The sequence below is a fragment of the Bufo bufo genome, chromosome 6, assembly GCF_905171765.1.
Source record: "Bufo bufo chromosome 6, aBufBuf1.1, whole genome shotgun sequence".
In the NCBI taxonomy this organism is placed as follows: Eukaryota; Metazoa; Chordata; class Amphibia; order Anura; family Bufonidae; genus Bufo; species Bufo bufo.
The window spans coordinates 298245481-298269151 of NC_053394.1; the positions used below are offsets into that span (position 1 = coordinate 298245481).

General features: G+C 42.8%; 1 protein-coding gene across 2 annotated transcripts in view; it reads left to right on the forward strand.

The window, feature by feature from the left end:
• KRT222 (keratin 222) overlaps nt 1–23671 on the forward strand; it is a 90748-nt gene that overhangs the window by 63031 nt on the left and 4046 nt on the right. For both annotated transcript variants that reach the window (XM_040437381.1, XM_040437382.1), the window contains 5 exons: nt 8808–8978; nt 13373–13501; nt 18023–18243; nt 19330–19400; nt 20886–21003. In XM_040437381.1, coding sequence (XP_040293315.1) covers nt 8808–8978; nt 13373–13501; nt 18023–18243; nt 19330–19400; nt 20886–21003 — 710 coding nt within the window. The remainder of the gene's footprint in view (nt 1–8807; nt 8979–13372; nt 13502–18022; nt 18244–19329; nt 19401–20885; nt 21004–23671) is intronic.

The following is a 23671-nucleotide window of genomic DNA, read 5'->3' on the forward strand; positions in this document are numbered from 1 at the left end:
GGACTGATATAGGTGTGCTGTTGATAGGTGTGCAGTACAGAGGGGTGTAAAACACTTATAATATACTTTCTAACATACTGTAGAAAGCATATTATAGTGCATTTGTATTGTGCAGCAGTTGTGTGCGGTTCTGCAGCGATACTGCAGCTACACAGAGTGACAAACGCAATTAGAAAAAATAATTATAACTGGTGTGATATAGCAGTTGCCCCCCAAAGAAACTGATAGAAGCGGGGTATTATATACCAATAATATACTTTCTATATAGTGCATTTGGGTACAGCAGCATTTGTTTGCGGTTTTGCTGCGTTCCCTCTGCTACACACAGTGACAAACGGTATTGGAAAAAATAATTATAACTGGTGTGATGTACCAGTCGCCTCCTAAAAAAACTGATAGATGCGGGGTGTATACCAATAATATACTTTCTTTATAGTGCATTTGGGTACTGCAGCATTTGTTTGCGGTTTTGCTGCGTTCCCTCTGCTACACACAGTGACAAACGCTATTGGAAAAAATAATTATAACTGGTGTGCGCATGCGTGTACGTGAAAATTTTATTGCCGATATTTTGCATTGGAAAAAATTATGAATGGAGATCGCAAATTCGAATAATACATCTGGTATGTCACTGTCCATGTTGTGGGACTATTTGTGCACTTCTAGTAATTATTTCTTGGCTGCAAATATGAGCTGAAGGTTTTTCAAGTTCGCCTGCCATTAAAATGAATGGGACCTGCCACGAACTTGCGGTTCGCGAACATTTTGCTCCTCCTCTCCTGTCGCCTGTGTACAAAAACCACCCATTTCGCTACACATTGCTTGTGCTCCAATGTCCTCCTCTAGTTCAGCCTCCACAGGGCTCATGTGGCCGTGAGATCTAGGCGCCACGTCTCATGTCCCCTGACCAGCCAGATCTAGCAGCATCTGTTCCAGGACATGAATCAGTGGAATGACGTTGTTCATCCCGTAGTCCTGGCGAGTGACAAATAACGTGGCCCCCTCAAAGGGCCTGAGCAAACGGCAGGTGTCACGCATATGCTGCCACTGGCTGACATCGAAGTTATACAGGGGAGTACTCCTGTCCGCTTGGATCATCAGTAAATCGTTTATGGCTTTCTCTGTTCGTACAATCGGTCCAACATATGGAGGGCTGAATTTCAATGGGTGGAAACGTCGCATATCAGCCTATGTTGGGGGTTGCCGTTCTGCCGCTGCTGCTCAAGGAGGGTGTGCTTTGCTGGGTACGAGTGACTGAAGTGTATGCAAAATTTCCTGGCCAATTTTATGATATCTTGCAGATGGGTGGAAGACTTCAGGAACCGCTTGACAACCAGATTGAATACACGTGCCATGCAGGGCGCATGGCTCAGCCCTCCTTGACGCAACGTCAACACTATGTTCTTCCTGTTGTCGGTCACCATGGCTCCGATTTTTAGTTATCGCGGAGGAAGCCAGGATTAATTTTTTTGATGAAGGACACGGAGCAGTTCCTCCTCTGTGTGACTCAGTTTGCCCAGGCAAACGAGGTACGAGGTATAGAACAGCCTGACACCACCGTGCCTGTACATGTGGTATGCTGAAGGAGCACTGTGAATTGTCCCTGCAGTGGAGGCTGAGGACATGGTGGAGGATGAGGAGGCAGAGGCGGACATTGTCGCAGGACCAGGAGGCGGAATCAGCGTCACCTGGCCAAGTTGCTGGTGTGGCTGTGCAGGAACCACATTCACCCAGTGGGGCATAAAGAACATGTATTGTCCCTGACTTTAGTTACAGCTCCACACGTTGGCGCTGCCGTGCACTTTGGCAGACACCAACAAGCTCAAGGACTGGCCCACCTTCTGTTCTACATATGTGTGCAGGGCTGGTACTGCCTTTTTGGCAAAGAAATGATGGCTTGGGACTCTCCACCTCGGCTCGGCACAAGCCATCAGTTCTCTGAAAGGTGCAGAGTCCACCAGTTGGAAAGGGAGGAACTGCAGCACCAGCAACTTGGACAGGAGCATGTTCAGCTTCTGCGCCGTTGGATGAGTGCATGCATACTGTTGTCTCTTGGCAATCGATTCGGTGATCGATTGCTGACAGAATGACTGACGAGGAGTAGGAGGAGCAGGATCATCAGGAACAGCAGATGATGGTAAGGACAGACAACTCCCTTCGGCTGAGGTGGTGGAGCCTTGACTGCCTGAAATCGGGTACGTGCCACTGGGTGATGCAGCGGTTGCCGCGGCAGGCTGGACCACCACATCGGAGCCATGTTCTCCCAGGCCACTTCATGGCGACGCTGCATATGTTGACGCAGGGCCGTAGTGCCAACATTGGCACCCTGGCCACGCTTCACCTTCTACCCACAGATTCTACATATGGCCATGTTCACCTCCTCCAGTGGCCTAACAAAAAACTGCCACACCACCGAGGTGATTTTACCCCTGTGAGAAATGGACAACAATTCTCATAACTTTTATTATTTGTCTATGTTTTTATAACTGTCGTGTGATCCTATATATTTTCCATTCTGTGATTGTTCGTGCCGTTCTGTCTGGGCCTGCAGGTGGAATATGCATTGCCTTTTGAGGAAATCAGTTTATCGCCTGAATGTTAGAAAACTGTCCCTTTTGCAAGTGGTAATGAAGGTGGTTCCTGGAAATGCAGCCACTCAGACAGCCTGGACCATCACCCCGCAGGGGTCCAGGAGCTTTCAAATACAGTGCCAGAGGATGAAGAAAATATCTCATAAGCAATAACTCATCTCTGATACAACTCACGTATTAATAATTGTGATCATTGTATTCCGCGTGATGTGGGCATCGTAGGGGGTCTAAACACCCCAATCCTGATAACCAGCATTCCCACATAACCAGTATCTCACCTTCTGGGACACCGGTCATGTGTGGTATCAAAATGTGAGCTCCATCAGGCTGAGGTTTTGAAAAGAAACCAGAAAGACAAAAACCTCCACCTAATAAACAAAACTGCCAGTAGCAAAATAAATAAAAACTTCCGTATCCTGCATTTCATATTTCCCATAGACCTTTAGTTAATGTCTGGAGCTGGCGTTATCACAGGTGCAAAGAATCCCACAGAAAACTTTATGCGTGAAAGCAGCCTTTGGGTGTTTTTTAGACTTTTTTAGGTGTTTTGCATTTTTTTATGTGTTTTTTTACTGGGCTTTTTTACTTTGTGTTTTATACAAAAAAATGCTAGCTTCAGATGTTTCATGGAAGTCTAGGATAATTATTAAACAATGATTTTTTTGTTGTGTTATTTTTTTTTACACAAGGTATTTTATTTTATTTTTTTGGTCAATGATTTGTTTTTCCTTAAATCACAGCATGATCTGATTGTGGTGTTTTTCCCTTACTGTCTAGCGTTTTTGAAAAAAAAAAAAAACACATCAAAAACTGTTTGGTAGCAGTGAAGTCCTGTGTCAGTAGATACAATACTCAAACCGTTCCCTGTCTGTAAATACATAAGAGTTAATTCCTTAGTGTGTTTATGCAAATGCAGATTTACGAGGGTATTTTGCTTAATCATTTTCCATCTTCCCACAGTCAAAAAGGAGATTAAATAAACTGTTTGCATTCATAATTACACGTTCAGGGAGTATCGAGCAGCATTTTTCTTGGGTAAAGACTCACGTATAGGCGAGTTGTAACAAGTGCTTAACACTGTAACAGCAGCTTCCTGTTACAAATGTGCTACAGTACAATGCACGCCAGTAAAGCTGCCCATACACATTAGAAGTATGTCAGATGAAACCTCTAGAAGACTAGAAGAGCATCTAATATGTATGAGGGTCAGTGGTAGATGGCTGGGGAATAAGAATCTGGCATGTTGGGTTAGAACCTATCTTTGGTTCTCTACCCATGGACAACACATACATATGAATGGGGGTTCAGGAGAGATAGCTGCCAGTGTTATACACGTGTGTCTGTCACCGCCTTACTCTGACCAAGCATGGGCACTGTGTCTGTCATCCTGCTGCTGTCAGCTACGCAGACCCAATGTCCCTCCTTTGCCCACCTACAACAGGTCCAGCCACCAGAATCCAGGGGTTCCTCTGCCACTGCAGGCTGCGACGTATGTTTCTCGGTCAAGTTCTCACGGTCTGCTTGTAGGGCCCATGTACTCCCTGGCTCTTAAAGGGCCAGCACACTCCCTAACTCTCCCCAGCCTATGGCCAGACACCTTAGAGTACTTAAGGCACCTTCCCCTAGGGTGTGCTGTTTTGTTCCCCTGCCTGCGTGCTAACCTCTGCCCAATTGCTGATTCTGACCCTCTGCTGCCTGAATGGCATTGCCTATTTACAGTATTGTCCCTTTGCTGCCTGCTTGACCTTGGACAAATTTCACAGATTTGCATGTTTTGTGCCTGCCATGACCTCTGTCTGTTTCCTGACTAGGAGTAATGCCTGATCCCTCAGTGCTTTGCGCCGATGTCTCTGACCTTCATGGATCAGCAGCCAACCACACCAAGACTACTCCAAGAAGTAGCATCAGCTTGGTGATTCCCCTGCAGCGAAGTCCAGATCCCTGTATAGGGGTTAAAGGGTGAAAACCAGGAGACTGCCAGGATGAATATCTCTAGGTCATACCCTTTGGTTGACACAGTGGTTCTACACCCACTACCCTTGACTGTCGGGCTTGTCTACTGTAAACAAAAAGATCAGGAATGTTGAGATCCAAAAGCCTATCTAATATGTACAAGAGGCCAAAGATGTGGCACTACTTTTAGCTTGTTCAAGGGGTTTTTCAATACTTAGAGACAGATGACCTATCCTCAGGATAGGTCATCAATATCAATATCAATGTGGGGGGGTCCATCAACTGTTTTAGGCAGCCACTGTCGCCTGGAACTATACCAGGGATGGCCAACCTTCGGCTCTTCAGCTGTTGCAAAACTACAATTTCCACCATGCCCTGCTGTAGGCTGATAGCTGTAGGCAGTCTGGACATGCTGGGAGTTGTAGTTTTGCAACAGCTGGAGAGCCGTAGGTTGGCCATCCCTGAACCATAGAGTGGGTGGACGGCCGCTGTATAGCACCAAGGTACTGAAGCTCAGCTAACATTCTCTTGAATGGGAGCGGAGTTGATGCATCCTAGCATGGCCACTACAAAGTGGGTGGAAAATTCTGCTTCAGGCTGTAGAGTTTCCAGTGCTGGTTGCTGTCCAAAACACTAATCAGTGGGGGCGTGGGGTGACATACTACCATTGTTTTGATAGTAATGACTGATCTTAAGGAGAGATCATCAATATCTAGGTACTTGAAAACCCCTTTAACAAGGGACCGTCTTTTGGCCTCATGCACATGACTCTATCCGTATTTTGGTTTGTAAACCATGGACCTATAAAATACAGATACTTTCCGTGTCCATCCCACATTTTTCTCACTCCCATCAATTGAAAACTCTACTCTTGTCTGCAATACGGCCCAGAATAGGACATGTTCTATAATTTGTGGAATGGTAATAAGGATCCACAAAAAAAATGCATGTGTGCATGACCCCATTAAAAAATGTGGATAGCACATGGATGAAAAATAAGGTTGTGTGAATTTGGCATTAATGTAACGTAGGGTCCATTGTTAATAAGCTGATCACTGGGAGCGGTGCTATAATTTGTGATATAATCCAGCAGCAAGTGTTCAATACCCTGCAGTGCCAACACAGGGGGATTGATGCATAACACAGCTCTCATTTAAATCAGTGGGATGTTCAGGTACTGGTCAACCTACTACATTATTTAGTTGTTAACTTGAGTCACACATGTCATTCAATATTCCTTATCCTGTGTTTAGAGGCATAGCTAGGAGTGCAAAACACATCTGAGGCCTGAGTGGGCCCCCACCCCAGGTAACACCATACTATGACCGCAACCAATATTACCATCCTATATCTTAACAAAACACACTATATAAAGACACCTATTATCCCCATATAGTAACCATATAGTGGTTGATATTACGTTTTTAAGGTACTGTACTATGCAGATCGTATAATGTAATGATTTACAGTTGACAGACATGTTCACCAATTGGAGTTGTTCACTTTTTCTATCTTTTTTTCTCTCCATCTTTTCAATCTGACCCAGACCACCTTGACAGCTTCTTCTAGCCATGACTTGTGTTTGTAGAGCTTGCAATAGAGAAATGTTTGATTCTTTACTTTTTCAGCACCTTCTCTTTCCCAACCTACGCAAACTCCCTATCCTGCTGACAAGCCCAATTCTGTGCCTCATCTGCCCATAAACCTACTCCCTGACACGATGCCCTCAAATACTATACTCACTATAATCATAATTATAAATACTGCCCTCCCAAAAGAAAATAGCATGCACATTCTTTGTAGCCAAGTCAGCAGTGGCTAATAGAACCAAAGTCCCTCAATTAGCTAAGGCTAGTTTCACACTAACGCTTCTCTCTGTATTCCGGCCCGTTTTTTGTCCAGCCGATTCTCTGGATATTTGCCGGCTTGCGACCGGATCTCTACAGTTTAGCTTTCGGCAATGCCAGAATGCAGAGAGATCTGGCAGGGTGTTCCCTGCTGGAACAGTCTGCCGGATACTAAGAACTTGTGTGAAACCAGCACAAAAAAAATGTGAATTATTTTTATTTTTTTTACTTGAAAACCCTTTCAATATCAGTAAATAATGGACTGGATAACTGTATGGGACAGGATTTTGCACATTAGCTTTTATAGACATATAATCTATGTAGAACAGCATTACAAGCTAGAGTATTGTTTGCAGAGCCTGCCATTATTATATAGTATCTGTCTATTTTGACCAAGTGCTGATATAACATCACATGTATATTATAGCGCTGCTGTTCTGCTGGGACTTACTGCAAATACATCCTAGGTGCCTCCAAAGTTACACCTATACATACAGAGAATTCTGTAGATTATTCAGGGAATGTTCCATAGCTTTACTATAGAATATTCTTCTTTTCAGCAGTTTCTGTCGCTTTTTCAGATTACTGGCTGCCAGAAGTAGTCTGTGGTCTGCTAATGGACTGAAACAGAGGGAAAATAAAGTTCTATCATTATCTGAACTGAATACTGACCTTTAGTATGGAGGCTAAAATTAAGCTGTAATACAGCTATGTGAACTTGGTCCTAGGCTGAGTTCATATGGGTTCTATTCCATGTATTTCTGCAGCATGACCAATATGATGGATCAGATCTTGTAGAAATGGAGACCATTATACACGTGTCGTCAGCTTTTTTGGTGACATGTACAATTGCATGTGTCTTGTGTGCATGCACCCTGTGATATACAGTATTGCTGATGATTTGAAGGCTCAACATTGTTAGGGTGTATGCACTGCCGGTTTTGTGACATTTATTCACACCATTATTAGAAAATGATGGCAAAAACTGTCACAAATCGGAAATGGTTATGGGGGAATGTAATACGCCAGCTTTAATCAGAAGTGCGCTGAATAAGATGCTGCAAATTTAAGAGGTTCATGCGGCAAAAAAACGAATCCATGCCTGTACAAGAAGTAACCTTGCAGATAGGTATGTGACTGTCTCGTTTATCCAAATGGGGCTTGCAGAAATCCACGTACATTCTGCACAAATAAACCCATTTGACCGTATGGAAAGATCTTTCAGTCTGCTGCATGGGAACATACCCTACAGCATGACCGACATACCAAAGGGGGTATAGTATCACCAAATATCACCAGATTAGTTCCTGAAACCCTGCTGCCTGGGCATGTGCAGTGGTCGGGTGTACCTGTCCTTGCTTTATGTGTGTACCGCAGAGGCAGAGCTCTAGAAGCCCCAGCACTCTCTATCTCACCTTCCAGCGCATGCACAGTGCATAGGTGAAACAGGGCAACTTCAGGAGCTATTCTGGTGATATTGGACCCCCTTTGGCATGTCAATCATGCCACGTTGAGCGTGATTACATTCTGGATAGTATGACTATTCAAAGGAACAAATGACTATTTATTTTTGTCCGTTTTTCCAATAGATAAAAGACCAGTGCACTCCTAATCTGTTGAGCTTCATTGAGGTGCTGCGTACATATCAGATTTCCATAATAAGGCACATGGAAAAATTCCACACACTCTCAAGAGATTCAAAATCTGTGATTTATTGTGCGTAAAATAAATGATGACAGCAAAGCTAATAAGAGATGCTGAGATACTCTAAAGTGCTATACAGGTGATGCAATGAAGTGGTGAATTCCCACAATTTCTGTTGCATCAGACGTTGCTTGATTGGCGACACATCAGTCTAGACGTTTCGTTCCAGCGTGGACCTTTTTCAATATGTTGCAACAGGAAGAGCTAGAGGGTAAGGAATGGCGTCTGGTGCACTGTGCCATACAAGCAACATCTGATGCAACAGAAATGGTGGGAATATAGCATATAGCAGGTTCCCTTTAAGGCCTTCGATCAAGGAATATCACACAGCAAATCCAAAATTCCCCCATAAATCTGTCAAACTCCTGTCTGTGTGTTATTCCTCTACCTCTTACCTACACCTCTGCTCAAGCTGTGTAATAACCAGTATTATTACAGCTCCCCTAGGGACTGTCATCCAGCTTTCCTTGTGTCCGGATGACCAAATCTGCGCTGTGGAGCAGAATACGTATCACTGGAGGGTACCATCCCTGCAGAAGCAGCCATATTGCTGTTGTCACCCAGCTTTCCCAGAGGCGGTGGATGACTTAAGGATTTATATTTACTGGAGAATTCTCTTCTACATTTCCATGTGCAGCCATTGCAGCTGATTATAGTGTTTCATTCATGGCTTTCTCCATGTCTCCTTCCCTCCCTCTCTCTCCCACTGCAGAAAGTCCAGGCTGTGCAGCAGTTAAAACATCCCATCGATGATATTCAGTTTGCTACAGTGGAGGATGGGAGCAGGATGGAACTGTCCCAGCTCCTCAATGAGATCAGAAGACACTATGAGGCTCTCATCAGCAGAAGTCACACCACCGACGACCTTCCAGCCAGGATCCTGGTAAGTGCATTACACAGGCAGGCAGCTTCCAGGAAAGGGATGCAGAGTCATAGCCAGCCTGACTCAGCCTCTCCTGGTCCTCTGATTGCTTCACTGCAGGGGATGCCGGGTGGGAGTGCCAGGAGCACTGCAGATAAATTCCAACTATTAAATATATATATGTGTGTGTGTGCATAAATGCAGGGATTACCCAGCACCCACAATGCTTTGCAATATTTTATGATCAATACAATTACCCATCGTAAAATGTAAGGCCTTGATATTAGGATGCTGATGTGAATGAGGAAGAGGCCTTTTGGGAACCTGACATCAAACTTCAGGAGTGGCCATACACTTACCCCCCTTCATTATTAACACCATGTCACGATGTAGATTGGATGAGCCCAGGCTTCCGTTCTATTGGCCCTCCTATGTCGTTTTTGAGCTTGCTGCTCCATGGGTTCAAACCCTATCGAAATATATTGTCTTAACCCTTTAGCGACTGTTTCATAAATTGTTCCTAACAAAACTTTCATTCTGTTATTTAACTTGCCTCTAAAAGGCCTCCAAACTCTTAAAGTGAAACTCAGCGGGAAAAAAAAGTTTCCTATTGTAACGATCAATTAGGGAGTCATACGTCATTTTTTTGCCTCTGTACTTATGATGCCAACACTATTGTCACAAAAAAACTTATAGGGGTTGTCCTTTTTTTTTTTACAAAGAGGGCAGTGCATAGCAGGAAGGGGAACGGCCTAAGATCAGAATCAGCATTTTGCACCGAAATTGCACCACAATTCTGGTGTAAAATTCTGTCTCAAAGTATTCCGACAAATAGTTCGTACCGAGGTACAAAAAAGTGTCTGTCACTGCGCCAGATTTATTATCTAGCCTGAGCCCCTGTGATAAAGCTGGTGCAGGTCTAGATGTACCCCATCTATAGGATTAGTAAATCTGGGTCACTATTTTAAGGGTTGTTTTTTTTTTTCTTGTGTTTTAGTTCTTCAAAAAATGCTGTGTTTAGATGTTAGCTGCCACCAGCAACATGTAAAATGCACTACAAACAGTGCTTTCTCAGTGCAATTTGTCTTCACTTTTGGCATGTTTTTAGGTCACTGGAGCTTATTGTGGAGGAAGCTTAAAAATGATGTAGACTTGATTTTATCCTTGCCCCAAGGATGCACACTACGTTATCAATGACATCAGTTTTAGCTTAGTCATATCACATACAGCCATAAAGTACCTTTAAAGGGGTTTCTTCATTAAGACAACTTATCCTTGAACCAGAGAATAGAGGATAACTGTTTTATCAGGAGGGGTACGACCACTGGGGCCCATGATGATCATGAGAATGGGGGCAGTGCTCTCCCATTTGAAAGGAGCTGCAGTCATACATGCATGCTGCATTCAGGTCTATGGTTCTGCCAGAGATAGCCAAGCACTCATACTCGGCTATCTCTAGCAGTCCCATTGAGTTAAACAGAGTGACAGACATGCTTGAGTGTCTGCCACTCCATTCGAATGGGGAGCATGGACCCCTTTCTCATGATCGGTGTAGGCCACAGTGGTTGGACACATCCCCTATCCTATGAATGAGTTGTCTTAATGTGACAACCCCTTGGCTTACACACAGCTACAATCAGGACTTATTAGAGTATACTGTATGGACACAACAGAGGAATATCCCATGCTTGAGCAGTAGCCAGGTAAGAGTATCTCCTGCCCGAGCGGACCAGGCCCATCCATGCATTACATGATCTGTCATTTATTTGACAAGCCAGCATATAATTCTACATTTCCTCTACAGTTAGCTGCTACTACCCCCATGACAACATCTGAAGCCAGACGCACATCAAGTAGATGACCACCAGGCCCGCTCCAATATAAAAAGGGCACGGACCAGTGAGAGTATGGGTCTAACTGGACAGGCTGGGATATGCTTGAAACATTTCTAGTTCTCAAAAAAATAGTCAGCAATGACTGGCTAACAACTAATACCAGGGAATGTTCTGTGAATCGTCACGTCTCATCAGTAGAATTAAATGTATAGAATTTCAGTTTATGACTTGTGTCATCAGTACTGGAGAATCTGATCTTGGCAGGAAGAGCTCTAATATCAGTTCATCTCTTTATGGAGATTTCCACCCACATTTTATTAATATGAGGCTAGTCACCTTAAAAAACACTTTCCCCTCTCCCACCTGATCTTCAACTGGGCTGTGACTAAGTGATGTGTGGGACAGAAGCATTGAAATCTGGCCATGTTACCTACTTTGAGAAAAGGCACAAACATATTTAAGCCACTTCATGGTTGTGCTTAATATTCTCTATGTAAAATGTTTTTGAAGAATATTGAAGAAGCAGATGCCTGGGCCCAACAAGGAAACCCATCTGAATATAATAACACAGCGATAGTAACATCATTTGTAGTAACATTTCATTTTGAGGTTTCTTTCTGAAGGTTCTGAGTTTCACATCATGTATAGCCATCCAATAATCCAGAGTATCTAATGACCTGGCACATGCCTGGACACATTGAGTAAAAATTAAAGGAATGTTTTGTTTTTTATCTATATGTTGACCATAAATAGTTTGCCTATAATCCATAGGCTTGTCAGAGGTATTGCAAGTCTAAAGACGGAAACCTTGTGGGCAAGCAATGTTAATATTAAAAAAGTTGCGTCCTTGAGATTATATGTGTCATCTGTCATTGTCCAATTTTCCCTGTCAGTGTACGGGATATGCTTGAAACATTTCTAGTTCTCAAAAAAATAGTCAGCAATGACTGGCTAACAACTAATACCAGGGAATGTTCTGTGAATCGTCACGTCTCATCAGTAGAATTAAATGTATAGAATTTCAGTTTATGACTTGTGTCATCAGTACTGGAGAATCTGATCTTGGCAGGAAGAGCTCTAATATCAGTTCATCTCTTTATGGAGATTTCCACCCACATTTTATTAATATGAGGCTAGTCACCTTAAAAAACACTTTCCCCTCTCCCACCTGATCTTCAACTGGGCTGTGACTAAGTGATGTGTGGGACAGAAGCATTGAAATCTGGCCATGTTACCTACTTTGAGAAAAGGCACAAACATATTTAAGCCACTTCATGGTTGTGCTTAATATTCTCTATGTAAAATGTTTTTGAAGAATATTGAAGAAGCAGATGCCTGGGCCCAACAAGGAAACCCATCTGAATATAATAACACAGCGATAGTAACATCATTTGTAGTAACATTTCATTTTGAGGTTTCTTTCTGAAGGTTCTGAGTTTCACATCATGTATAGCCATCCAATAATCCAGAGTATCTAATGACCTGGCACATGCCTGGACACATTGAGTAAAAATTAAAGGAATGTTTTGTTTTTTATCTATATGTTGACCATAAATAGTTTGCCTATAATCCATAGGCTTGTCAGAGGTATTGCAAGTCTAAAGACGGAAACCTTGTGGGCAAGCAATGTTAATATTAAAAAAGTTGCGTCCTTGAGATTATATGTGTCATCTGTCATTGTCCAATTTTCCCTGTCAGTGTACGGGATATGCTTGAAACATTTCTAGTTCTCAAAAAAATAGTCAGCAATGACTGGCTAACAACTAATACCAGGGAATGTTCTGTGAATCGTCACGTCTCATCAGTAGAATTAAATGTATAGAATTTCAGTTTATGACTTGTGTCATCAGTACTGGAGAATCTGATCTTGGCAGGAAGAGCTCTAATATCAGTTCATCTCTTTATGGAGATTTCCACCCACATTTTATTAATATGAGGCTAGTCACCTTAAAAAACACTTTCCCCTCTCCCACCTGATCTTCAACTGGGCTGTGACTAAGTGATGTGTGGGACAGAAGCATTGAAATCTGGCCATGTTACCTACTTTGAGAAAAGGCACAAACATATTTAAGCCACTTCATGGTTGTGCTTAATATTCTCTATGTAAAATGTTTTTGAAGAATATTGAAGAAGCAGATGCCTGGGCCCAACAAGGAAACCCATCTGAATATAATAACACAGCGATAGTAACATCATTTGTAGTAACATTTCATTTTGAGGTTTCTTTCTGAAGGTTCTGAGTTTCACATCATGTATAGCCATCCAATAATCCAGAGTATCTAATGACCTGGCACATGCCTGGACACATTGAGTAAAAATTAAAGGAATGTTTTGTTTTTTATCTATATGTTGACCATAAATAGTTTGCCTATAATCCATAGGCTTGTCAGAGGTATTGCAAGTCTAAAGACGGAAACCTTGTGGGCAAGCAATGTTAATATTAAAAAAGTTGCGTCCTTGAGATTATATGTGTCATCTGTCATTGTCCAATTTTCCCTGTCAGTGTACGGTTCTTATCTTTTGACCTATCGTGCTCACAGATCAGATACATTATGATCCTGTCACTTAATTTCCATCTAGCTGGAAGAAGAAGCTCGGCAGAAGATGCAGAAAGACGAAGAGGAACTGAGGGCGGCCCAGGCCAGTCTTTATGAAGCCAGGAAGCAATGGAAAATCCTACAGACTGAAATTGAGTCTCTCCAAGCAATGGTAAGTATTTACCGTCACAGAGCCATGTCTACCAGTTGTAAATGTGACACCTTGCCTTGAAGAATCAGGATCCTTAATTAAAGGACTACTAAATGATTGTGAATGGCATTGTGATGTGACACACAATATGCCACAACAGTCGCAGAAAATCCAACACTGTGGGATTTTTGGTCAAAGGTTGCAAGTCAAAACTTTATCATGATAGACCATAATGGAAGTTGTGTGCGTCCTGCCACTTGCCTGCAATTTTTCTGAGATTTCTGTCATAGCTGTGACACAGAAGTCACACAAATGTTTCTGGTGGCATGACTTTTCTGTCATGTGACACGTCTACTTAGAGCCCCAGCCTTATAACCTGCAATAGGCCCACATAAATACCACCAGACTCCACAAGAAAATTGTAGCATGTTGTGATGGATGTGTTGTCCCCTAGAAGCAATGTTTCCAGTGAAGAAAAAGAGGCACCAAGAGGTGGCACAAGGGTCTGTAATGTGGACCTGTATGGCCTCTGTGTACTGGCATCCGAGGCAATGCTGTGACCAACTGCAAGGTCTACAGAAAGAAACAAAAAATCTGAGATAGATGCTGCTCAAGTTATCTCAGCTCGAGTGGCTGCAAATCCAGGCCCTACTATGAAGTAACAACCCACACTAACAGTGTTTCAAGGGGTTGTTCAGGTTTTATTTTTTTAAATTTTCCCCCCTTGCCCAACCAACGCTTTGTGTGGAAAAATCCAAACTCACCTGCTCTGCGTCAATCTGTTCTGGCTCCCTTTCTCTCTTCAATTCACTTTCATTCCACATGTGTCAACTTCCACACAGTGGGGTCATATGCGCCTCTACAGTAAATGACTGGCCTCCGCACTGACGTGTTCCCAAGCGGCCCCTAACCCAGCAGTGATGTGTCACTTGGAGACACATCACCACTGGAAGTAAAAAGAAAAGAAAAAAAGGACAACTGTTAAGGGATCCAAAATGTAATAAAATAAAAAAATAAATCACCAGTACTTACCTGTTCAATCCCCCGTACTTACCTGTTCAATCCCCCATGCTGCCACTCTAGTGGTCCCTTTCAATTTTTGTTTACTTGTTCTGCAGTGATGACATAACGTACATCCACGTGACCACTGCAGCTAATCAGTGGTCTTAGCAGTCTTGCTAGATATGTAGAGAAAAACAAAGAAGTATACAGCGAGGGTTAATCCAATCTAGTGGAAGCAATTATCCAAGATATAGGAGAAACTAGAGGAGCCAGTGGACTAGGAGTGTGGCATGATAAATGGAAAGGTTCGTAATGGAAGGAAAAAGGAGGAGAAAGGTCACCAGAGGCTGCTATGGGTGGAGGCTGCTGAAGGGGTAGCAACGCAGAAAAACAATCAGTGTGTATGGCGAATACAGTAATTAGATGGCCAGTATCTGGGGGGGTTCACTGGAGAGCAATGGACCCGAGCAGACTGGTGTATAGCCCCTAATAAAAGCAATGGACCAGAGCAGAATGTATAGCCCCTAATAGAAGCGCCAGGTCCCAAGGAAAAATGATGGAATACACTAAATTGACTATTAGGATATACTGGACTATCCTGGACCTACTGGCCCCACTGGCTTCATCTCACTTATACTCTCAAGCAGTGAGTTATTGGATTTGGGATCACTACTATTTATATCCTGATAGTCAATTTATTTATATCCTAATAGTGCTTCTATTAGGGGCTATACATTGACCAGTCTGCTCAGGTCCATTGCTTAGCAGTCTTGCGTCATATGTGCTAGCATAATGGCTCAAGCCAATGATTGGCTGCAGCAGTCACATGTATGTACGGCATGTCATCTCTACAGCAGAGTAAACAAAAACCTTGGGAACCGCAGCAGAGGCTCCTATCCACCACCACAATGTACCATACAAAATAAATTGTGTAGATTAAAGAGAACCTGTCACCGCTCTTGACATTCCTGTTTTAATAGCTACACTGACGAGCAAAAGGGTAACAATGTTTTAAAGTTTTAACTTTCAGGCCCCATATCTCACCATCCACTACAGCTTCAAATGCCAGACTACCATCATTTTATAGACAATAATCTTGACTATCTCATACATAATTTGGACTTGCAACTATTTAGCATATAATTAGTTGCAGATTCTTGTCATGTGCCTGCATTGTTACTGTTTTGCTCTTAAAATTCAAATTTTTATTATTTTGTTAGTTTTTGTAAATCCACCTTTGGCTTTCAACACTGCCTGAATCCTTTTGGGCATGCTCTAGATTAGATTCAAGCATGTCTCGACTGACATCTGTTCCCAGGTCTCTTCTACATGTTCCCAATGTTGGTTCATACTAGTCGACGCATACGAATACAGCTTTTTCTTCAACTCTACCCACAAATGTTCGATTGGGTTGAGGTCTGGGGACTGTGGCAGCCAATCCAGCACCTCTTCTTCATTGAAGCATTTTTTCGCTAATGTGGACATATGCTTCGGGTCGTTGTCCTGCTGGAACACTATGTTGTCCTTTTCATACCCATAGTACTCGAGTGTATGAAGTAACTCATCTTGTAGGATACTCACATATTGCTCAGCATTGAGATCACCATTGATCCTGGTCAAGTCTCCAACATCTTTGGCTGTGAAACAACCCTATATCAGGCTTCCTCCACCGAACTTGACAGTTCCTCCAATTTCTCGATCCGTTAGCCCCCTTTTCTCTTGTTTTTTCCAGGCCCATTTGCACCCATCAGAGCCCAGTCTATTGACTTTCATCTCATCGCTCCAAATCACCTGTTTCCAATCTTCTACTGTCCACTGTTCATACTTATTTGCAAACTCGAGCTGACGCTTCTTATGACGATATTGAAGTCGAGGCTTTTTTCGGGCCACCATTCCAGACTTGTGTAATATGCGTCGCACAGTGCTTGCATGGACGTCTGTGATCTCACTATTACAAAGAATGCAAGCCACCTCCACTGCCGTGTTTGTCGATCCAGAACTGATAGACTTTGTGATGAGCTGACTTGTTGATTCCGATATTTTGCCTGGATGTCCACCTCTTGGCTTTGGAATGGATGGACAGACTTAGTTTCGTATTCTTCCAACTGTCATGGCACTCACATGATGCAGTTTGGCAAGTTTCTTTGCCCAGATACCGCTATGGATGAGCTAGATCGCTGATGGCTAACCTCCGGCACTCCAGCTGTGGTGAAACTACGACTCCCAGCATGCTCCATTCATTACTGTGGAGTTCTGAGAACAGCCAAGTGTACATCTTGGGAGTTGTAGTTTTACCACAGCTGGAGTGCTGGAGGTTAGCCATCACAAGGCTAGATGATGCTATTTCTCTTTTCTTGGGAAATCTTCTTCATGGCTGGATTTGAACCAGTGACCTTTCGCTTTGGAATCAACCTAATAACACACTGAGCTATTAGGGAATAGTATACAAGAAGAAAAAGATGGTTCCACCACCAGGAGTAAAACAGTAACAATGCAGTTACATGACAAGAATCTGCATAACTAATCATATGCTAAATAGTTGCAAAAACAATTTATGTATGAGATAGCCAAGATGATTATCTCTAAAATGATGGTAGTCTCACGTTCGAAGATGTAGTGGATGGTGAGATATGGAGCCTGAAAGTCAAAGGTTCAAAACATTGTTACTCTTTTGCTCGTCAGTGTACATGCATTCCCCCTGTGATAACAATTCTGGAGCATGTACTCTCATGGCTCTATGATGTGCCGATCCTTTATTATTTATTGTAGAAGTTATGACTGAATTGCTAGCAGTCTGCAGTAAGGGTACAAAGGGGTGAGTTGGGGGTGAGACTGTGCAGGGACACCCCCCCCTCCCCCCCAACTGGTTAACACCCCTCTGTTTCCTTACTGCAGACTGCTAGCAATTCAGTCTTAACTTCTAGAAGAAATAATAAAGGAATGGCACATCATAGAGCCATGAGAGTACATGCTCCAGAATTGTTATCACAGGGGAATGCATTTAGCTATTAAAACAGGCATGTCAGGAGCGATGGCAGGTCCTCTTTAAAGGGGTTGATCACTTGCTGGCTACTTGTGACCACTGTGCATGTAAAATGACTATATGTCACTTGATAAAATAGCCTGTTGTTTAAATTCTGTGTCATTTTCTATATTTCATAAGGTATGCCCCATTGTTTGCCATGTCCTTTGTATTGTCTACAAAAGGTCGTGTCCATAAAATGGCTGCTGATGGAGGGTCATGTGACCAGTTAATCTCCTGCACCTGCCATATGGACAGGACCTCTTTGTGGACAGCACAAAACGTTTGGCAAACAAGAGGGCATACCTTATGAAATATTGCAAGTAGCATAGAATTTCAACAAAGGCTATATTAGTAAGTAACATATAGTCATCTTACAAACACATTGATCAACAGTAATCAGAAAGTGGCCAACCCCTTTAAGGGATTTTTGTAGAAGCTAATGAATAATTACAGTAGGTTATTCTGTGTTTCTAACGAGTTTCCCTTTAAATGCATTATTTATGATTGTTTTAAAGGAAAGGAGTCTGACGTTCACCCTCCATGAAACAGAGCAGCAGCACCAGAAGCAGCTGGAGGCTCTGTCTGCTGTGATTGCTGATTTACAGCATGAGCTGCAAGAGGTGAGAGAAGGAGTTCGGGCCCAGCTCCAGAAGCACAAGATGCTCCTCAACACCAACATGAAGCTGGAAAATGAAATCTCAGCATATCGAAGCTTGCTGGACAGTGAAGAGAGAAGGTGCATCTATCTAAATTAAGCTGTACATACCCGTTATTAAGGCCTAAGATGACCTCAAAACCAAGATACATAGCACACCCCATCTCCAAGTCCCTGTAAACATAAAGTTATAGAAATGATACTGGATGTTGTTATAGTAATAATTAAAATTATTGTCCACCCTATAAATACATTTTAATTTTGTCACGGTAGGAAGCAATAAACCCTGAATTACCCGCCCCACTGTCCCTACCTACTTGCATGATCTGTCCTAGGCAGAGGCCCACAACTGGTCGACAGTGCCTCCCTAGATAAGTGCTAGGGCCTAAGAGGAAGGACACACAGTGACAGATTGACAAGCACACTATCATACAAGCGGGGTCAGGCCAGGGAAAAACAAGATAAACCAAATCAGAACCAAATCAGAGCCAATACCAAATACAGAAGTCAATACCAGAAGTGCAATCAGGGTAATTCAGCAAACCGAAATCAGAAGCGATACCAAACCAGAATTCCGAACTAGGAAGGAGCGTCAGGGTCCAAATCGTCAGCCAAGAATCTAGGTTAAGATCCAAAAAGAGTCAGAAAACCAGGACAGTAAGTGATTAGTGGAAAAACTCTAGTGAGGATATCCTAGGTAGAAGACACAAATCACTAGCAATATTTGGCCAGAAGACTGCCTGTTTAAAGAAGCACTCCCACAAAAATGTTTATTCTCTGACCTGTTAGAAAGGTACATGATGTTAACTGTAGTGAAGGTAGTTTTCTTGACTGAATTTGTGAGTTATAATCTCCCTTCTGATCCTCAGCTGTGTCATGTGACTGACCCTCTGACACGACTGCTGGCCCGGAAGTAACACATATATTCTAACAGGAAATCCTGAGTTAATATAGGGGGTCCTTAATTTAGGATCCTTGTCTCTTGATCAGAGAGTGGTTACAAAGAGCACTTCTTATTCTTGGGGACTTCACCTGTCCTCCTTAACACACCCAATAACTTGAATTGGTACCGTGTAATGCTTAATTTCTTCTGTAGATATCATGTACCGTAAAGGGGTAATGGTTTATGTCACAAAAAGCACTGTCCTCACTCATTTCTATTGACAGATTAAATGGTACAAGACAACTTCAGGAACAGGAATCATCTACCAGCAAAATAGGCTTTAACTTGCCTTCAGGTAAGTGTCAGTGAAGTGGTGATCACTTAGGTTGCTTCCACATCTCCTATACAGATGTATGGAGCATCACATACTTGATTGATGCTCCTTACAATTTCCCTTCACCATGGGTATGCCTCCAGACGCAGAAAATGTCCTCTCGTCAAAGTCACAGTCCTGGGGATAAATAGATGATGGGAGAGATCTTTGTACTGATCCCCGATATATTTATACATAGATATTAGATAGTCGTCTTTTTTCTAAAGTGAATAACCCTAATTTTGATAATCTTTCAGGGTACTGTAGTCCCCCCATTCCAGTTATTACTTTAGTTGCCCTCCTCTGGACCCTCTCCAGCTCTGCTATGTCTGCCTTGTTCACAGGAGACCAGAACTGTACACAGCACTCCATGTGTGGTCTGACTAGTGATTTGTAAAGTGGTAGGACTATGTTCTCATCACAGGCATCTATGCTCTTTTTGATGCAACCCATTATCTTATTGGCCTTGGCAGCAGCTGCCTGACACTGGTTTCTACAGCTTAGTTTGCTGTCCACTAAAATTCCTAGGTCCTTTTCCATGTCAGTGTTACCCAGTGTTTTACCATTTAGTATGTACGGGTGTCTTGCATTATTCCTTCCCATGTGCATAACCTTACATTTGTCAGTGTTAAACCTCATCTGCCACTTATCTGCCCAAGCCTCCAATCTATACAGATCTCTCTGTAGTAGTAAACTGTCCTCTTCCATGTTAATTGCTTTACACAGTTTAGTGTCATCTGCAAAAATTTATATTTTTCTGTGTAAGTCTTCTACAAGATAATTAATAAATATATTGAAGAGAATAGGGCCCAATACTGACCCTTGTGGTACCCCACTAGTGACATTGACCCCTCCATTACTGACCCCTGTGTTACCCCGGTGATAAATGTTGGTAAATTTGCCAGGGCCGAAGTTCCGGCCCTAGCCAAGCCCCCCAGCATGCCCCTGCTCCGCCCCCATCTATTCCCAACTGCTAAACATGACGTGAAACTGCCCGTGCAACTAAATATTATCGCACGGGCAATTAAAAAAAAAAGGGAATTGCAACTATTCTTCAACTAAAATAGTCACAAGTCCCTTAATTAATGACCCCAATACCCGTTGCCCAAATAAGCGTTCAGTCGACATCTATCTAATGTATACGGCCAGCGTTGGCATCTTTATTTATGTGCTGACACCTTGATGACCTTAAGAATGTCCTCACATTTACTGCAGAGTAACCAAATCCCTAATCCATAAGCCTTTTCAGAGATAATAAAACCACCAAATTCATTTTATAGAATGAGGCTCAGCTGCAGGACCAAGCACAGCCATGTGGGAGAGAGAGGTGCTGTGTCTGGAATTTCTTTTCAGTTCTACTAACGGGTTCAATATGAAGCTTTTGTATCATCAAAAACAACATGAAAATGTAATCAATGCAGAATTCTAAGATAATACGTTACATGTCTCATATTTTGATTATTGTAGGCCCTGTGCACAAGAGTTCAAAGGTTTACAGGGAGTCTCCAGACCAGCAAGACAAAGACCAAGCAATATTTAATGGAAATTTAGCGGAAGAGGGTGCGGAGGCCACAGGAACAGTGCAGTAAGTAATGCATCCTATTAACCACAGGAGAAAACAAAAAAATCAATGAATGAATGTGTTCTCAAGTTTAAAACCATAGCTCGGTTTGGCCGAAATGAGAAAGTTGCTCATACCATTAAAGGGGTTGGTCGAGTTATATGAAAACTCAGGTTACCCATGTAAACTGCCTAAAATAACAACTTACGGTACTGCTTACCCGTTTTCCCCTCTGCTACTTCCTGAGATGCACTCCAGGCTTCACCGCTGCTCTTTGTCTGGGGGTATAATTGTCCTTCTCTTTGGCCTTTCATTCTCAGGCCACAGGAACAGTGCAGTAAGTAATGCATCCTATTAACCACAGGAGAAAACAAAAAAATCTATGAATTAATGTGTTCTCAAGTTTAAAACCATAGCTCAGTTTGGCCGAAATGAGAAAGTTGCTCATACCATTAAAGGGGTTGGTTGAGTTATATGAAAACTCAGGTTACCCATGTAAACTGCCTAAAATAACAACTTACTGCTTACCCGTTTTCCCCTCTGCTACTTCCTGAGATGCACTCCAGGCTTCACCGCTGCTCTTTGTCTGGGGATATAATTGTCCTTCTCTTTGGCCTTTCATCCTCAGTCAAACAGACAGAATGAACGCACTAACCAGAATCTGGAGACTTATTTGAGATGTTTCGTCTCGGAGAACCAGGAGAAGTGGTCCTCATTTTTGTCTTTAGCCAAGTTTGCCATAAATAACCGAAGACAGGAGTCTACTGATAAGTCGCCGTTTTTTGGGCGCATATCGGTTTCACCCGCAACTTGGCACATTTTCTGGTATGGAGACTTCTGGTATACTTGAAGAGGAACAATTTTCCTCTTCTTTGTCTTATATTTGGCGAAAAATTCAAAATAATCTGAAAAAAAAAATGGGCAACAAGTATAAACGTATGGCTGACAAGAGACGTATAAATGGTCCGGACCTGAGAGTGGCTGATTCTGTGTGGCTGTCCACAAGAACCATTAAGTTGAAAGTACCTTCTTGGAAGTTGGGTCCAAGGTTTATTGGTCCATATAAGATCACTGCCATTATTAACCCGGTAGCCTTTCGCCTTGAACTTCCTCAGGCTTTAAAAATTCATAATGTGTTCCATAAATCATTGTTGAAAAGATGTGTTGAACTGTCCTCCTTGCCTCCTGCTCCTGTCATGGTGGACGGTAATCCGGAATTTCAGATCCCAAATTCTCCGTAGATCCCTCCAGTATCTGGTTCACTGGAGGGGTTACGGACCAGAGGAGAGGATGTGGGTTCCAGCGACCGACGTTAATGCTAGTCGTCTGGTGAAAGTCTTTCACAGAGTCCATCCGGATAAAGTCGGTCCTGGGTATCCGGAGGCCACCTGTAGAAGGGGGGGGGGGGTACTGTCATGGTTTCTCCTGTGACAGGGGTCAGAAGATCTAGGAGACTGGCTGCACGTGATGTGATCTGACAGCCTCTCTGGTTTCATTCTTCTGTGTTGCTGGGTATGACCACACCTCTGGTCTCAGGTGTAGCTTAAGTGGTCATTCCTACTCCTCTATTTAGTCTGGCCTCACCCATCATGCTGTGCGGTTGATAACTCCTTTTAGTTGTGAAGAGCTGGTGTCTGGTTCTCCTCTGAGTTCCTGCTCGTCTGCATATTTTGGAGTTAAGTGTCTTTTCCCTATTTCTTGTTCATGGTTTTCCCCTACCTTTTGGTATTAGGCCTGAGGAAGTCTCCTGTTCCTTCAGCTGGGAAGGAACATGTCATCTCTTGTCCTGACACTATTTCCAGGGCCCTTTAGGGTCAGATAGGGCCCTAGGTTCCAGTGTATGAACATTCCTACCATCAAGGTCTGTTCATACTTACAGTTGCAAGAAAAAGTATGTGAACCCTTTGGAATGATATGGATTTCTGCACAAATTGGTCATAAAATGTGATCTGATCTTCATCTAAGTCACAACAATAGACAATCACAGTCTGCTTAAACTAATAACACACAAAGAATTAAATGTTACCATGTTTTTATTGAACACACCATGTAAACATTCACAGTGCAGGTGGAAAATGTATGTGAACCCCTAGACTAATGACATCTCCAAGAGCTAATTGGAGTGAGGTGTCAGACAACTGGAGTCCAATCAATGAGATGAGATTGGAGGTGTTGGTTACAGCTGCCCTGCCCTATTAAAAACACACACCAGTTCTGGGTTTGCTTTTCACAAGAAGCATTGCCTGATGTGAATGATGCCTCGCACAAAAGAGCTCTCAGAAGACCAACGATTAAGAATTGTTGACTTGCATAAAGTTGGAAAGGGTTATAAAAGTATCTCCAAAAGCCTTGCTGTTCATCAGTCCACGGTAAGACAAATTGTCTATAAATGGAGAAAGTTCAGCACTGCTGCTACTCTCCCTAGGAGTTGCCGTCCTGTAAAGATGACTGCAAGAGCACAGCGCAGACTGCTCAATGAGGTGAAGAAGAATCCTAGAGTGTCAGCTAAAGACTTACAAAAGTCTCTGGCATATGCTAACATCCCTGTTAGCGAATCTACGATACGTAAAACACTAAAGAAGAATGAATTTCATGGGAGGATACCACAGAGGAAGCCACTGCTGTCCAAAAAAAACATTGCTGCACATTTACAGTTTGCACAAGACCACCTGGATGTTCCACAGCAGTACTG